The sequence below is a fragment of the Onychomys torridus genome, unplaced genomic scaffold (genome assembly GCF_903995425.1).
Source record: "Onychomys torridus unplaced genomic scaffold, mOncTor1.1, whole genome shotgun sequence".
Taxonomy (NCBI): domain Eukaryota; kingdom Metazoa; phylum Chordata; class Mammalia; order Rodentia; family Cricetidae; genus Onychomys; species Onychomys torridus.
The window spans coordinates 1-18,620 of NW_023413972.1; the positions used below are offsets into that span (position 1 = coordinate 1).

Here is an 18,620-nt window from a genome sequence, read left to right on the forward strand (position 1 = left end):
GGAAGCTGCAAGATCGCAAGGCTCCTCCCAAAAGTTGTAAAAGCAATAAGCAACTGATGGCCCAGTGAGCTGCCTGCAGGCTGAAGGTCAGAGAGCTCCAGGGACAGTTTCCCCAGTTGTCACCCATGCTGCGGAGGGCTTCCCGGTGACAGGGCTGCTTTGGGTCACCATGCTCCTTCCTGTGAGTAACCCTGTAGAATCCTGGGTTCACTTAGATAGATTTGGGAGGGACTGGGCCTTTGACTGCTCTCTGTGCAGTGTCTGGAATGAGCAGATGTTTGTCACATCTACCCGGGGAAAAGCCCCACAGCAAATATCAGTAATATTTCTTTGCAGCTGATCACACCGCTTAGCTTGGTTTTTCTCCTGTGACAGTATCCTGATGGGGTAGTTAGATGTGAATATGCCATGGGACCTTGGAATGTGAGAAAGCTCTGTGTGGTCGAGAATAGTCTGGAAAGCTTTCTAAAGGGAGGGAGGTGTCCTGTTGGACTGGAACAGTTCTGTAGGAGGTTGTCTTCTGAAGTCAGAAAAGCAGCGGCATCTTTTTGAAACTTGTCTTTGGACGTTTGCTTTGGGAGGGTGTTTACTATACAGTTAGAATGGTGAGGAAGATTCACCACTCTGTTACTTCCTCCACTCCAGCTCTTCCTCTTCAACCAGAGCATGGGGGAGTGGGGGAGGGGATTGCTTCTGAATGCCAGATGACATCTTCCAGAGATGTTCTTAATGATCTTATGACTAGTAATACAAATTAATGTCCATGTTATTCACATACAGAATTACATAGTCAACTGAAATAAAATTCTATCAGGGATTTTTTTTTAATGGGCCTTAGTAAGGCCCTGGTCCTAAGGTCTAAGTAACACAGTTTAAAACAGAGCAGACAGACAGGACAGAGCCATACTGCTTCCAAACCTGACTGCATTAATTTATACTCTCATTAATTTATACCAACAATAGGGTCCTTTTGAAATTGCAACTTATGTTATTGACCGGTTGAGTTTCAGTCAGCCACAGTTATATGTTTTGACTTTAGAATATATATTAATGTAATCCATCACACCTGAAAATGCATTTAAAAAATTACCTAACTACAACTACTCTGATCAATCAGGAAAGGCCTTTCAAGTTAGCTCAACTTCTAACAGTGTTAAAAGTAGGAAACTAATTTTTTAGGGAAGACCTTCCTCGATCAAATAGAACTCACTGAAAGAGCAAATACTGAATATTAGTCACCAGATGTTCATCCACATTTGGTGCAAATGTGAACTAACGATGAAGGGGAGGCAGATAGACCATCCAATAAATTCCTTACAATTGTCTGATTTGAATGTGTGCTGATGGGAAATCCTATAAAAGTAGATCACTAGAATGTCTGTATATCAGCAACCAGAATTTATTTTTAAAGAAAATATATCTAAACTCATGTAGCCAGTCAGCATCAATGGGCCACAAGGAGGTCTCACCAGCTCATATCACTAGCTGGGGAGCTGTTGACAGCCAGTGGGTTTCCTGGTAAGGAGAGATTGTTTTCTTTAAGGGTGTGGCCCGGGTAGGTCTAAGGAGCTCAGATAGGTGCTCCCACACCTGAAAGTTCCTGAGCAGTGTCAGCTGGACTCAATAGGTCACAAAAAAAATTTAAAACAGAGCAAGAGGTTGGAAGAGAAATGGGGGTGAATCTGGGAGGAGTTAGAAGATGTAGTGTGAAAGTGACTACGATAAAAATACATTATGTGCACTCTGAAATTCTCAACAAATTAAATACATAAATAATACATATATCAGAGAAGTTGATGACTGAATAAGAACACTTGTTGCTCCTCCAAATTTTTCAAAGTCCCAGCGTTCAATTCCCAGCATCCACATGGTGGCTCCCCACCATCTGTAATTCCTAAGCAATGTGATATCTCCTTAGGCACCAGGCATGCAAGGGGTGTATAAACATACATGCAGGAAAAACACTTGTACACATAAAATTAAATATTATATATATATACACAAATAAACACATAATCATATGTGTGTATCGTAGATATCTACACATGTAGGATTTATATTTCTAAAACTCTTAAAACTAATTATAACTTCCTTATAGGAACAAATGAAAAGAAAACTGAATAATTTCATTTTCAATTCATACTGAAGCATCAGAGAGCTACCGAGACATGAGACCAGAGACATCTAGATTCTAGAAAAAACAGACAAGAACGAGTAATTAGGGAAATAAAAGGGAAAAGAAGTAACACCTTGAAAGAACCAATGCACTCTAAATATGTCAAACACAGAATATACTCAGCAAAAATAGCCCTCAATATTAAAAATAAAATAAGAGGGAAAACATAATTTTGAGGATCTATCACCAGAAGATTTAAAATTACAGATATTATAGATAGATGTTAAGCAGAAGAAAAAAATCCCTAAATGATATAACAAAAATGTAAGAAAGAATGAAAAATAAGAAGCTAAATGAATAAGCATTCTAAAAAATAATAATTTATATTATATAAATAATGATTTTAAAATTTATATACCTGACAAAGGCTAACAACAACAGACATGTGAGATATTCAATGTAAATGGATTATAATTCTATGAGCTCCTTCACTTCCTGGTAAATATTTTAAGTGTAATTTTTTTAAGAACTAAGCGCTACTGAGATGGCTTAGGAGGTCAAGGCATTTGTCTCTGAGCCCAATGCCCTGAGTTTGGTTCCTGAAAACCCCATTAGAAGGAAAGAACCGACTTCTCCTTCAGATTGTCTTCTGGGGTATGGGGAGATGGCTCAGTGGGTATGAGCACTGGCTGTTCTTCCAGAAACCCGTGTTAAATTCCCAGCACCCACCTGGCAGCTTGCAGCTGTCCATAGGTCCAGTTCTAGAGGATCTGACACCCTCACACAGACATGCATGCAGGAAAAACACCAATGCACTTAAGATAAAAATAAGTAAACTATTTTTACAAAATTGTCTTCTGTTCTCCATATACATAGTGCATGAGAGCTCCTGTATGTGTTCATGCACACCACACACACACACACACACACACACACACACACACAAGCAAGGGGAGGAGGGTATTTTGTCTTGTTGCTTGGTTCCTGGCAGTCGGCCATAATTCTTATTACAGCTAATATGATATTTTTTCTCTGGTTGTCTTTGGAAAATGTCTCTTTGTCTTTCATTTTCAATAGTTTGAATGTTGTAAACCTTTTTGCAATTTTTTTTGGAAATGGAGTTTCTATGTGCAGCCCTGGCTATCCTGGAACTTGCTACATAGACCAGGATGGACACAAACTCACAAAAATTCACCTCACTCAGCCTCCCAAGTACCTGAATTAAAAGTGTGTGCAACCATGTCCAGCCAGTCTATTTTTGTTATGGATTTTGCCATATAATAATAGTAAATTTTAAAAAAATCTGTGAGAAAATTTCCCATATCAATGCCATATATGGGACAGTTATTTGTCCCACCCCATAGGAAATGTGTCATTTTTTCCTCTTCTTTTTGACATGTTTCACTTTTTGGTTGAAATTGGCACATTCTGTACACTATAGTACAGATGTGAGTAGATTACTATTGTGTGATCATTGAGCATCTTTCCTATCTCTGTTTCTGCTTCCTTCCTTCCTTCCTTCCTTCCTTCCTTCCTTCCTTCCTCCCTTCCTTCTTTCCTTCTTTCCTTCCTCCCTCCTTCCTTCTGGCCATTCACTATGCTGTCTTGTAGTATGGATCTCTCCTGATCTTATTTTCAGCTGCCCCTCTTCACGGCGCTCTTCTCCAGGTTTTATTTTCATTTTTTATTACATTTAGGATGTGTGTTTGTGTGTGTGTGAGTGTGTGTGTCTGTGTGTGCACCCATGTGTACATACGTGCTACAGTGGATGTGTAGAGGTCAGAGAGTGATCTTTAGGAATTAGTTCTCTCCTTCCACCTGGGGGATTGAACTCGGGTTGGCAGTCTCAGTGACAGGTGCTTTTACTTCCTGAACCATCACACCAACCATCCTCTTTGGAATTTAAAGAGAACCCTCTCTCTGCTTTGGAACCCTGTCTCCTTCCTTTTCCAATTGCTCTCACACCCAAGGTTCCACGGTTACAAGGCTCTCTCTCCCAACAAGCTCACTTCTGAAGGGTAATTTTTTGTCAGCTCCTTTCCTAAACCAAACAATTATGCTTGAGTGGACATGTGCTTCCTATGCTAGGTCCTTACTGTGGGGAGCTGTGTTAATTTATACAGGAATCGGGCTGGATTTAAAGTTTACAGTTACTGTGCTTGCCCTCAATGTACCCAAGTCTTCCATTCCTTGTCCATATGTAATGTTTGGAGTCAAGGCTACTTTGCCATAAAGGTTTTCTCTGTTTCACTCACACCTCTAGATCATTCTAACGTCTTTTCTAAATGTAGCACTATGTCTTAGAAGAGGGTTGTAGTGGTTTGAAAGAAAATGCCCCCCAGGAGAAGTGGCACTATTAGGAGGCATAGATTTGTGGTAGTAGATGTGACCTTATTGGAGGAAGTGTGACATTGTAGGGATGAGTTTTGAGGTCTTCTATGCTCAAGCTACTCCCAGTGAGATAGTCTACTTCCTGTTACCTGAATATCAAGGTGTAGCAGCTCCTTCACCAGCACTATGTGTTCCTATATGCTGCCATGCTCCCTGCCATGATGATAATGGACTAAACCTCTGAAACTGTAAGCCACCACCTCAAGTAAATGTTGGCCTTTATAAGAGTCACCATGGTCATTAATGTGCCCTCACAACAATATAAACCCTTGCTAAGACAAGAGGTACCAGAAGTGGGGTATTGCTGTGATAGGCCTGACCATGTTTTCGTTTGGAGGAATTTGGACTTTGGTACTTTGTGTTAAGAAAGCAGTGGCATGCTTTAAGCACTGCTTAATGGGACAGACTAATAGGAGCGTGGAAGACAGTGGAGCTAAGAGTAATTAGAACTGTCTGAGGCTGGCTCAAAAGGTTTCAGAGGAGAAGTGTTTTAGTATGTTACCTAGAGATCATTCTTGTGATATTTTGGGTGAAGAGTGTAGATGCTTTTTACCCTTATCTAAAATGGTTGCTTGAGGCTAAACTGAAGAGTTTTGGATTAATTGCCTTGGCAAAGGAAATCTCAAAACAGCCTAGTATAGACTACATTGTGTAGTTACTAGTGTTAACTCTAATGAAGATACATAATGAAGAGGAGCAAGCTGAGCAAAGAAAAATATTTGAGGAGAAAGGAGGACCAGAAAGTGGAATGGAGTGAAATCCTGTACTCAAGGAGATAAAAACGGATCAAGAAATGGAGTAAAGGGCATGGTGACCTCAGGGCAAGATCCCACCCAGCTAAGTTTTCAACTTGTGAAAATAAATTAAAGAAAAGCTTAGAGCCAGGTGTGGTAGTGCAGGCCTTTATTCCCAGCACTGGGAAGGCAGAGGCTGGTGGATCTCTGAGTTTGAGGACAACCTGGTCTACAGATCCAGTTTCAGGACAGCCAGGTTCAGGAAGATGGAGAACAGGATGCTGGTGATGATGTAATTGAATGAGGGGGCTATATTCCAACCCCAGGAAGCAGCAGAACTAGGCAGCTTTAGCCACATCATTCTGGCTTTAGAATCAAGAAGCAACTAAAGAAAGCCACCTGGGCCAGGCATGTGTCAGGGGTATCGCTGCATGAAGGTCTAGAGAGGCCGATTAGTGAAGCTGTGAAGCTGAAGCCTGGATTGCCTTGGAGACTCTAAGATATTAAAGATGCTGAGTTGTGGGATACCCACCAAAGAGAGCTGTTAACAGGGAGTGGATCCAGCCCAAGAGAACAAGTGTGTTGAAGTCAACCAAGCTGAACTGGGCTGGAGCTCTGAAGATCATTTTGACATCCGACATGGAGGTGCAAAGTTTGGAATTTGCCCAGCTGGTTTTTGGACTTGCTTTGGTCCAGTATTTCCTCACTATGCTCCATTCCCTACGTTTGGAACAGTAATATATGTATACTGTGCCACTATATGTTGGAAGCATGTGGTCTGCTTTTGGGTTTTTATTTTAGAGGGGATCATAGTTAAGAGATTGCATGAATCTCAGAAGAGAATTTGAACTTTATACTTTTAAATAAGTATGAGACTATTCTAGACTATAGAGTGGTAGCAACTGACAGGCCACAGTAGGAGCCTCCCCACCAAGCTCACCCAGTTCTTAGAAATGAGGGTGGTGTTCAAACAAAATGACTTGTCTTTTCTAACATCCTCTACTGCTGAGCCGTAACCCCACCCAGCTAATCTAAGCTGAAAAAAAAAATAAATCAGACTTCAGATCAAAGACAAATGTTCACATAAAAGGAGGGAAAACTCACTAAAGCTTCAAGGTTTTTTTGGTTTTGTTTTGGTTTTTTGTTTTTGTTTTAAGTAATAGGTAAGAGTTTTAAAGTAATTCTTTTTAAGGTTGAGAGGGGCCAAAAAACTGGTGATAAAGAAAGAGACCCCTGCTGAATGTGGGTGACAGTTGTGTGGCTTGATCTGTTTGTGGGGTCCCTGGCAGCAGGACCAGGACTTATCCCAGGTGCATGAACTGGCTTTTTGGAACCCATTCCCTGTGGTGGGATACCTTGCTCAGCCTTGATACAATGGGGAGGGGCTAGGCTCTCCATCAACTTGGTATGCCAGACTTTGTTGACTACCATGGGAGGCCTTACCCACTCTGAGGAGTGGATGGGGGTAGAGTGTGAAGGAGGTGAGGAGGTGGGAGAAGGGGAGGGGAGAGTAACTGGGGTTGGTATGTAAAATGAAAACAATTTTAATAAATAAATATATTTAAATTTAAAAAAAAAGAAAGGGACTCCATGAAGGCGGGTGGACCACATTCTATTAGATGCTGTCACAGTTCTTGGTATCATTATTGGTAAAGTGTTTGGTCTGCTCTTTGTGGTTGAGAGGAGAGAAAAGAGAACTGTGAGGTGGTACAACCTGGAGGATCCACCTGGATGTGAGTGTCCTTCCTACTTCAAGTTCTTGGTAGCTTAACTGTTGGTGGGCTCCATATTGATAGCTAATGGGATGACATTGGCTGGGGACAGAAGGGACAACCAGGAGGGCCAAGATGTCACCTGAGAATAACTTAATTGAGAGCAAAGTAATCAGGAGCCATGAGTGTGCCACATCTCTGTGTGATTTCCTTTCTGTTTCATTGTGTGATGAGTTTCTGTGATTGTCTCATAGGACAATTCAAACCATGAAAATGATGACTAGTCGTAAGTCACTGTGGGTGCTGCTGTCTATACTTATCTTCTGGGTCTCGTTTACAGTTTTCAGAAACCCATCGAAGGTAAGGAGTTAATCTCTTCTTCTGTTTTACTTGATATTGTGTATCTAGGAAAGTGTAAGTTGCAAAGACCTACCAACTGGAATGGAGATGGGTGTGCTCAACATGGCTTATCAAGCAGCTTTAACAAACCGACATAACCGACACTTGTTAAACACAGCAACAAGTGAGGAACGTCCCAAACCTTTCATGTATAAGCTGGGACCCAGGGCAGAGGGTGCTTCTCAGAGACAGGAAAGCAGAGGGATGGCAGGCAAGCTTCCTAAGGCAGTCATTCACGTATGTGCTTACACAGACATTGTTCTGTGCTGCTTGTGGATAAGTGCAGCCACTGTTTGACAAGGTCCACAGCTGTGTTGACACAGGCCTTAAGGAAACTTCCCTAGGACAGAGTACATTCATTTCTGTGTACTGAGATGGACCTGCCTTTGGAAAACTGTGGATAAGTACCAGTGGGAAACATTTCACTCCTCCAGTACCAGGCTATCTAAATATCTATTCAAATTATTCCTCCATTGCAGCTTTTAAGGCTGACATATTATTTTGTTAGTGTTGGCTTTGTTGTTTGTTTTCTCAATTTCATTGGTTGCTTCTCTGCTTTGGAGTGGGGCTTTAGTTGGTGGTAGTGGTCAGTTGCTTTTATTTGTTTGCAAAACTTTGTTTTTGTTTTTATGATACATGGATTCACTCTGTAGCATAGGTTAGCCCTTCTCTTGCTGTAGAGCTCAAGCTCAGCCTCAAACTTGCAGTTGTCCTGATTCAGCTTTCACTGCTTTTAGGGAGCTATTTATTAAAAACATTCTTTTCATGGTTTATTATTATTATCTACACAAGAATTGGGGCCAGGTGGTGGTGGAATACATCTTTAATCCCAGCACTTGGGAGGCAGAGGCAGGTGGATCTCTGTGAGTTCCAGGCCAGCCTGGTCTCCAAAGACAGTTCCAGAAAAGGAGCAAAGCTACATAGAGAAACCCTGTCTCGAAAAAAAACAAAACAAAAACAAAACAAAAAAGAGTTGGGTTCATGCAAGCTACTTTGCCTTTATTGAAAATTTTAATTAGTGATTGATTGCAGTGATCCATCTTATTATTACTTCATTTGACATACTAGGACACTTTTAATTTCTTTTCAAGTCATAGAGACAGTCCTACTTGCCATGAGTCCAATGCCTTTCTAAAGTTTCCCATGTGTCCTAGTTAGGATTTCTATTGAGGTGATGAAACACTATGGGCAAAAGCAACTTTGGAGGAAAGGGTTTATTTGTCTTATATTTCTACATCATAGACCCTCATTGAAGGATGTCAGGACAGGAACTCAAACAGGATAGGAACCTGGACTCAGGAGCTGATTAAGAAGCCATGGAAGGGTGCTTCTTACTGGCTTGCTCTTGATGGCTTGTTCAGCCTGCTTTTTATAGCATGCAGGATCACTAGTCCAGAGGTAGCTCCACCCACAATGAGCTGAGCCCTTGCACATCAATCACTAATGAAGAAAATTCCCTACAGACTTATGTACAGCCCAATCTTATGGGGGCATTTTCTGAATTGAGGCCCCCTCCTCTCTGATAACTACAGCTTGTGTCAAGTTGACATAAAAATAGCCAGCACATCATATTATTTCATAATACTCACAATAACCATATCATAATTATGACATGATAGTTGATAAAAATTGGTTTATAGTTATGTGAGTGCAGTACCTATAGAGGCCAGAAGATGGGGGCAGATCACATGGAGCTGGAGTTACAGGTGGTTGTTAGCCAATGGCAATTGAACTCAGGTTCTCCTTAGGAACAGAAAGCTTCTTAACTGCTCAGCCCTCTCCATCCCCAAATCACCACCATTTTGAAGAAGATCCCAGCAAGGGTTATTGGAGGTTGAATGGCTTTTCCAAAATAAGTCATTGAAAACCAGAGTTATATTGACAGTTTACATAAAGACATCTCTGTATAAAACATATGTGACCACAAAATCTTAGTGTAAAATGATTTCTACACCTCTCAGTGTTCCATAAAAGACAAAAGTTGGTTAACCTAGCAAAACTTTTTACATGAAATAGCAACTTTTTCTTTGTTCTCTACTCTATTTCTTTCCCATTCAGATATGGCTTCAGTTCAAGTTGCCTGTGTCCTTCAGTCGCTGGAATTTGGTCACGACATCCTCATGCCCTACAGTGCCTCTGAACCTACCAGTTTTACCAAAAGAGACAGAGCTGAGAGTCAGGGAGGTCCTGGAGAAACTAGACAAACAGATCCCTCCCAGACCTTTCACCCACCTCAACAACACCACCAGTGCCACACACAGCACAGCCACCATCCTCAACCCTCAAGACACTTACTGCATGGGGGACAAACTGGATGTGCTGTTGGAAGCTAGGGACCACCTGGGACGCAGGAAGGAGTATGGTGGGGACTTCCTGAGGGCCAGGATGTCCTCCCCAGCCCTGAAGGCAGGAGCTTCTGGAAAGGTGACAGACTTCAACAATGGCACCTACCTTGTCAGCTTCATTCTGTTCTGGGAGGGCCCGGTCTCCCTGTCTATCCTGCTCATCCATCCCAGTGAAGGAGTGTCAGCTCTCTGGAGAGCAAGAAAACAGGGCTACGACAGAATCATCTTCACTGGCTGGTTTGTAAATGGAACCTCTCAGGTCCACACTGATTGTGCCTTGGTTCTAAACTCAAGTGTCGAGCTGTGCCAATATCTGGATGCCCAGGACCAAGAAGCGTTCTACTGTGTAAAGCCTCCAAATGTACCCTGTGCAGCTCTTACCCATATGCAATCAAAAAACAAGGAAGTTTCCTATCTTAGACAGCAAGACAGGAGCCTCTTTGAAAGGTAAATAATTATTGTTTCATATTTCTGGAGAGAAATTGGTAATCTAGGATGCAGGGAATGTATTCCAAGCACTGTAACTTAGGGACTCTGTAAGAAGAGTCCTTTGGGAGGGAACCTGTGAATTCATTTGGGCACAGTGTTCAATCTCCAGGGGTCCTCTGACATTTGTGATAAGTAATACTTATCAATGAACCTAAAAAATGCAGGTTGATTAAGAACCAAAAGAAAGAGAACTGTACATGTGTGTGTTCTAATCATTCTTTCTGTGTCTCAATACACTGCATTGCATACATACCTTCTGGTCCCTGGCTCCTATGAACTATGAAACAAATAAATGGAAACTTACTAAATGACCTGAAATTCTAGGCAAAGAAATTAGATTATCACTGAGAAGTAACAGAAGGATTGGCCAGTCTGAGTTCTGGAACTCTGCTTGAGTGAAGGCCACTACAGATTAATTTCTGTATCTGTCTCTTTAAGGTCAAATATAGGTGTGGAGATTATGGGAAAATCCAATGTGATTAGTGTCTCCAAATGCAACAGTAAGTGGTTCTGTGCTTGGCGGGCGGTGCTTAACACTGGACCCATTTAAAGGTCCTTCTCTTATGCTGGACTCGGTCACTGTCTCGGTTCTCATAAGGTGGGCCAAGGCACCCATAAGCGAATGAATGTTTGGATTCACTAGGATCTTTCATGCCTGCTTTAGTACCCACATCTCTCAGCAATCGACTCCTCAGGTAGAAGGTCATCTGCACATCCTACACAACAAGCTGCAAACGACAAAACTCTCTCCCAAGTCTTTACCTAGTTCTTCATCCCCACCACCACCATCTCCTGCCACCTTCACAGCCTCCCTAGAATTATCACTTAGACATCTCCAATGTGCCATCTAGGAGTCACTTTACTACTATGCTTCACTCTTTTGTTTGAAATTTTTTCAAAGAACCTCATATGTATATTCACTTCTCTCTCTCTCTCTCTCTCTCTCTCTCTCTCTCTCTCTCTCTCTCTCATCTCTCTACTTTGAACACCTCACAAATACCACCTAAAATGATTTAAGACAACTGTATCTTTTATCTCTCTCTGTTCACCATGGAAAGTTTGCTAATTGCTAAGCCATTTTTCCACATAGAAGGAAAACACATGTTTCTGATTGCAGAAGTGATGTGTAGTCCTTACCCAGCAAGCCCAAAGCCCTAGGCTTGACCCTTAGCACCATGTATACGCACAACTATGATTTCCAAAATCTGGAATTGTTGGCAGGAACATGAAGTATTCAAGGCTATCCTCATATTCATTGTTGAAAGTAAGCCTGGGCTAAATGAGACGTGTCTCAAAGACAGACTTAGAGAGGAAGAGGGAGAGAATGGTATTTCTTTGTCCCATATAGATCAGTACCTTCATGGTAGCTATTAAAATATTAATTTACCCTTTTGGAGTGATGAATAATTGTGAACCCAAACCTGCTGCCACACCATCCTAGCCACCCACACACGCACACCTCTCCAAGTCTCTTCATTACCCAGAGATTAAGGTTGAAGATCTGGCCCTTCTTAGACCTCCAAGCCTCTCTCAATGCAAATTGGCCAATTTATAGCCAAGTTCACCCTGCATTTTTCTCAAAGCGCTCATACTTTCATAGTGACATTTCAGACACCATGAGTTCATGTGACAAGCTCAGGAACCAAGTGGAATAACACATTCAGATTGAAGAGCTCTCGCCCTATATAAGAATTGATGAAGCTGGTCTCATGGCAGGGCTAACAAAGAGTTAAATTTTAGGTGAAGGCCTTTTTTATTCTGAGAGGAAAAACCCCATGCACTTTTCATATAAACATTAATAGGTATCACTTAGGAAACTCACATCAGAGGAAAGTTTTACTGAAAATAAATTTTCCATTATAAAGATACTTTCATAAGCTTCTTTTTGTCACCAACCACCCACATACCTATCTAGAGGGTTCTTTGGAAAAGATGGAAGGCTCTTAAACACAGGTGAGTAGAATGGTGTTTTAGAGGACTCGACCTTGCTGATTTCTTGGCAGAAGAAGCTGTTCCAGCAAAAGAGAGATGCAAGCTGGGGAAGGTGTCTACAATCCCCAGTGGGCATGTCTGGAAGAACATGTGGAACCCAGCCTCCTGTAGTTTGGCTCCAATCAAAATGAAAGAATGCCTGAGAGGAAAATTCATCTATCTGATGGGTGATTCCACAATCCGCCAGTGGATGGAATACTTCAAAAGCAGTATCAACAGTAGGTATCAATATAAGCTGTTCACTTCTCTTTTGGAAACTACGTTTTCATTTCTAGGGGTAAAAAAGAGTACAGGAAATTCCTCCTCCTTCATGCTTCTATAGTTCTTAATCAGGAACCACCAGCATTATCCACAAAATGTTACTATCAATTCCTAGAACCATGGTTCTCAAGCTGTGGATCATGACCCCTTTGGGGACAAAAGACCTTGTTCCAGGGGTCAAGAAAAAAATCATCTGCATATTGTATATTTACATTGTGATTTATAAAAGTAGCAAAATTACATTTATGAAGTAGCAATGGAAATTATTTTATGGTTGGGGTCACCACAGCATGAGGAACTGTATTAAAGGGTCATGGCATTAGGAAGGTGGAGACCCACTGGTCTAGAACAGTGTTGACTATCCCAAGCATTCGTTTTGAATGAAATGAAGTAACGGACAGCAAGTATTTATCACACTGCAAGGCACACTAACACATAGGCAGTACCCAGGAAGCAACAGAGAGGACATGTTAGATCATGATTTCCGGTAAACAATCGGCCCCTCATAATTTTGTCTCTCTCAGCTAGAAAAATGAGATTCTAGTGACAACTTTATCATCACATGGTCTGATATTGCAGGTTTCATAGGTCATGCAGCATTCTGAGGTTTTGAGTGACCCTCCCCCTCAGCGTGTAGGTGATAGTGGGTCACGATCACTGTACACTGTATGTAAAATTAAATTCTGTAGCCAGAATGTGCTTGGGAAAGGAGACCTGAAGTGAGTTGGGAGCAAGGGAGATGCTAGTTCCGCCACTTGCCCCCAGAGTCTCCAGCTTGCCTCCTTTGCTGCCTCCCTAGCTGCCTTAGACTTCTCAGCCAGCCTCCCTTCCCCATTCAGACATGGCACAAGGCAATGTGGTCACTGACCACATATTTTCTCAGAAGCTGTAGGGATAGAACAACTCCCCTTGCTGTTCTGATTAGGGTCTAATTGGCACAATGGAACATGGTGGAAGTTGTCTTCTTCTATGCATAGTGTGCTTACTTTCAGAGGTGTCTAGATTGGAGAGAGATTTTTTCTTAAGGGTGGGAGTGGGGATTATAAGTGCCCTTTGAATCACAAGCTGTCATCTTGGACAATGTGACACCCTGTCTTGACTTCCTTTTCTACAACATGACAAATGGGTGTGTGTTTGCGTGTGTGTGTGTGTGTGTGTGTGTGTGTGTGTGTGTGTGTGTGTGAATATCACTGAGGCAGTGGCTGCATCTGTCCAGATAAATGCTTTTGTAAAGGGCATCACAAATGAGCCATCATATCACTGTCGCTAGTGTAGATGAGACACCTGGTGCCATTCCACTCTTAGGGAAAGAAGAAGAACAGAGAATACAGTTTCAGATTCCTGGAGCTGTTACAGAGATTTGCCTGGCTACTTTTGCACATAGCATCTATTCGTAGCCTTCCCTATCTACCCTCATATAAGGTCAGGGTGGAGGTAACATGTTCTATGAGAACAGCTTGGACACAGTAATAGCTTCATCTTCCGGCAAAGCTGAGATTAGAGACAAGCCATTCCCTGCACAATTCATCATGTATGATTCTGGAAGAGGGCAGTTCCTTATCATAAAGTACTTTGAGTTGTTTGAGTAGTCAGATACCATATGCCTCTAAACACCAGATCTTTTCTCCTATATTTGTGACTAGTTGATCTCTATAACTGTATTCTCCTTTTGTTTTGGGATTGCCTGTTGGCTCTCAGCACTGAGGTCTGTGGATCTGCATGAGACTGGAAAACTGCAACACCAACTTGCTGTGGACTTGGAAGACAAAATCAATATCCAGTGGAAAAAACATGGTTACCCCTTTATTGGATCGTTTGTCTACTCTGTCAAAGAGATGGAATATATTGCACGGATAATTGACAGAACTGGAGGAGAGAAAAACACAGTCATTGTCATTTCTCTGGGTCAACATTTCAGACCTTTCCCCATTGACCTTTTCATCCGAAGAGCCCTCAATGTCCACAAGGCTCTTCGGCGTCTTCTCCTGAGAAGCCCAGACACTATAGTTATCCTCAAAACAGAAAACATCAGAGAGATGAGCAGTGATGTGGAAAGACTTAGTGACTTTAATGGTTACACCCAGTACCTTGCCTTAAAAGATATTTTCCAGGATCTCAATGTGGGTGTCATTGATGCCTGGGATATGACATTGCATATGGCACAAATGATGTCCATCCACCACAGCATGTGGTTGGAAGTCAAATTAATATATTCTTAAATTATATTTGCTAGCAAACACATACCTCTGAAAGTCACTCATTGAAGTTCAAAGATGCAGTGAATTCTGCTGGCGTGTCAGGTACTAGGATGTTCCCAGTTAGCTCAAGGACATAGTCTGCACTGTGGTCCATGTGATCCACCCAGTTCAGCCTGTGTAGGCCCTAGACTGGGCTTCTGCTTCAAGCTGAATCTCAAAAGAATCAATAGATGGTCCTCCCTTTTCTGATCAGAACCACGCTGTTCTTCATTAATTAGAAGTTAGGATTCCCTTGGGTGAGGCCTTCTCCCTGTTGCTGTGAGTCCAGGAAAATGAAGTAATTTTGTATAATATGTTTAAAGGTCTTTTATTCTAACTGTAAATGTTTTTGTTGAGACTTTTCACAACCATGTTCATCAGGGAAATTGTTCTGTACTTTTTTCTTGGTTGTGTCTCAAAGTTTGACATTGGGGCAAACTTAGAGAGTTTGGTATCATTCCTTCTGTTTGGGATTGGTAGTCGAGTCTGAGGAGTGTTGGTTAGGTTTTCCCCAAAAGTGTATAGTATTCAGTAGTGAATCTGTCCAGGTCTGAACTTCTCTTTGGACAGAGACCCTTAATTATTGTTTCAATCTCATTGTTTATTATGGGTCTGTTTAAATTGTTTCTAATTCCTAGGTTTAGTTTTGATATACATTTAGAAATTCCCAGCCTTTTGGAATATAAGATTTTGGACCAACCAAAGCATAATATGCATGAAAACATGTGGGGGAGCAGCCCCCACCTTTTTCAGGCTTCCTACTTGGAGGAGAGCAGAATATTAATAATAGTTTAAGTGATAGACATAGAGGAGAGGATGGAGAGAAACACAGGATAGCTTTAGGAGGACTTGGGTCAATATCTAGCAGCCCAGAACTTTTTTCAAAAAGGCTTTTTATAACAATGCCACTGGGGTGAGTCCAAAATACCTCCCTCTTGCTAGATACAGCCAAGTGTAGACCCTTCATAATCCCTAGTACTCAGGCTTGTGGTCCAATCATCTTATGCAGTCCTGCTGGGTAAATCAAGCTCAGATTTCACTAGGAAACTAGAAACACTACTATGAAACCTAATGTTTTTATAATTTAGAACAATATAAAAAAATTTAAATGAAAAACATAATAAAACAGGAATGAATAATGAAAAATATATTAGTGATTTTTTACTCTTATATATTAACACAAATTTATACTTTGCTCTTTATAAATATATTATAAATTATATATTTTTGTTTGTTTGCTTTCTGGGTTTTTTTGTTTTTGTTTTTGTTTTTTTAGATAGGGTTTCTCTATATAGCCCACACTCTCCTGGAACTCCCTCTGTAGACCAGGCTGGCCTTGAACGGAGAGACTGCCAGCCTCTGCCTCCTGAGTGCTGAAATTAAAGGACTATGCCACCATTGCCCACCTTTATCTTTTGAATTTCTTTATTATCTTTATTTATTAGGAGGGGGATATATGCTACAGTGCACATTGGGGGTCAGAGAACAATATTTAAAAGTCAATTCTTTCCTTCTACAATTTGGGTCCCAATGATTGAACTCAGGTTATCAGGCTTAGTAGCAAGTGCCTTTACCTACCCAGCCATCTCACTGACCCTAAATTATTCCTTTTAGAAAGAATAAACATGCTTAAAGGGATGGCTCAGACATTCAGAGCACTTGTTGCTCTCCCAAAGGGCCCAGATTTGATTCCCAACACACATATGGTGTTTCACATTTCCTGGGGACCCAACACTGTCTTCTGGCTTCCACAGGCAACAGGCATACACATGATACACAGACATATATGCATACAAAACACCAACCCACATAAAAAAAAAACTGTATTTTCTTTTTTTAATTATTCTTAATTAGATTTATTCATTTATTTTACATCCTGACAGAAGTTTCCTCTCCTTTCTCTCCTCCCATTCCCTCCTGCCACCTATCCCCTCCCTTCTCACACACACACACACACACACACACACACACACACACACACATACACATACACACACACACACACACGCACACACATGCGCACACACACACACACACACACACACACACACACACACATCTACTCGTCCTCTGTTTCTGTTCAGAAAGGAACAGGCCTCCCATTAGGTGTCAAGAAAACATAATATGTCACATTGATGTAGGACTGAGCTCCTCCCCTTGTATTAAGGCTGGGCAAGGCGACCCAGTGTGAGAATGCATTCCTGGAAGCAGCCAAAGCTTTAGAGACAGGCCCTGCTCCCACCACTAAGAGTCCCACAAGTAGGTCAAGCTCCACAACTGTCACACAGTAGAGGGCCTGGGTCAGTCCCATGCAGGCTCCCTAGCTGTTGGTCCAGAGACTGTGAGCTCCTATGAGCCCAGTTTAGATGTTTCTGTGGGGTTCCTTGGGATGGTCTTGACCCTTGTGGCTTCTACAATCCTTCCTTCTCTTCAACAGGATTCTCTCAGCTGAGCCCAGTACTTGGCTGTGGATCTCTGCATCTGTTTCCATCAGTGACTGGATGAAGGCTCTCTGATGACCATTTGGGGTAGTCACCAATCTGATTACAGGAGATGGCCAGTTCAGGCTACATATCCAATAATGCTAGGATTCTCAGCTGGGGTCGCCCTTGTAGATTTGTAGGAATTTCTCTTGCACCAAGTTCTTACTTGACCACAAAATACACTCCTTATCAAGACATCTCTTTCATTACTCTCTCTGCCTCCACCCACAACCCAATCCCTCTTTTTCCTATCTACCAGGTCCCCAGTCTACCCAGGAATCACTTCTATTTCCCCTTCCCAGGGAAACTTATGTGTCCCCATTCCCCATTTGGGCCCTCCTTGTTACCTAGCTTCTCGGGCTGTGGATTGTAGCATAAATATTTTAAAAATCCAACTATTTTGCTTGTATTCAACAGTTATATCAAGGTGTCATATCAACTTGGTGGTGTACTTATAAAAACAATGCTTCAAATAAAGAGTCTCATTTCCTTTTCTATCATTAACTACTGACTCTAGGTGATTTTTACATGTTAGGCTATCCCCCTACAGTCAAAAAAGAGCAGAAAACCAAACGAGGCTCCAGGATCTCAAAAGTCCTCTGACTGTCCTATCCTGTGGAACTGCTCTCTGTGAGATTCCAGCTGAAACTGTAGTCTCATCAGAAACTGTTGTGGCCATGTCGTGCCCCCACCCCCAGCAAGACCACCACTGAGCTGATATCCAATGCAAAACACACAGTGATTTGTAGTTGGAGAGCTTTTCTCCAGGTCCCCAGCAGTCCGGTAGCCCACTTATAAAATGAACACACAGACGCTTATATTATTTAAAACTGTTTGGCCATTAGCTCAGGCCTACCTTTGTCTTACTAGCTCTTACTCTTATATTTAGCCCATTTCTATTGATCTATTCTTTGCCACGTGACTCCTGGCTTACCAGTACCTTACATCTCACTTGTCATGGCGGCAGCTGGCAGCATCTCTCTACCCAGCCTTCCACTTCCACAATTCTCCTCCTCCTTGTCCCGCCTACCCTATCCTTCCTGCCTGGTTACTGGCCAATCAGCACTTTATTTATTTTAACCAACCAGAGCAACACATTTGACATACAGAACATCCCACAACAGTGATTTTTTGGTAACGAGCAAGCCTGGCTTGGGCTTGGTCCACATCCTACATCCCACACAGTGGGTAGAAGAGGATGGCCGTGCTTTCACAACAAGGTGTTTTTAAAGGGAAAAACTATAAACAGGGTGGTACAAACCTGGGTGTCATATGATTGGATGAGGGTGTGTAACCTTTGAATTTACTAGTTGGTGGTTACAGTTATCATTTTGGGGGCAGGCCTGGACAAGTCCCAGGCTTTGTCCTTGAGTTGCCATGGGGGCTGGCTGGCCTTGCACCAACTGACTGTGGGAGCTGACTCAGTGGCCCAAACTCTGTCCTCGAGCTGCCATGGAGACT

The 18,620-nt window shown here is 42.0% G+C and overlaps 1 protein-coding gene across 1 annotated transcript; it reads left to right on the forward strand.

Moving 5' to 3' along the window:
* Nucleotides 1-78: 78 nt before the first annotated feature.
* On the forward strand, nucleotides 79-14,745 carry LOC118576584 (NXPE family member 4-like). Its single transcript, XM_036176801.1, is given in 7 exon segments — nucleotides 79-181; nucleotides 7,208-7,313; nucleotides 9,411-10,144; nucleotides 10,625-10,686; nucleotides 12,190-12,396; nucleotides 14,138-14,587; nucleotides 14,590-14,745. Coding segments are annotated over 6 exon segments (1,629 nt in total). The 5' UTR covers nucleotides 79-181; nucleotides 7,208-7,220; the 3' UTR covers nucleotides 14,673-14,745.
* Nucleotides 14,746-18,620: the final 3,875 nt, after the last annotated feature.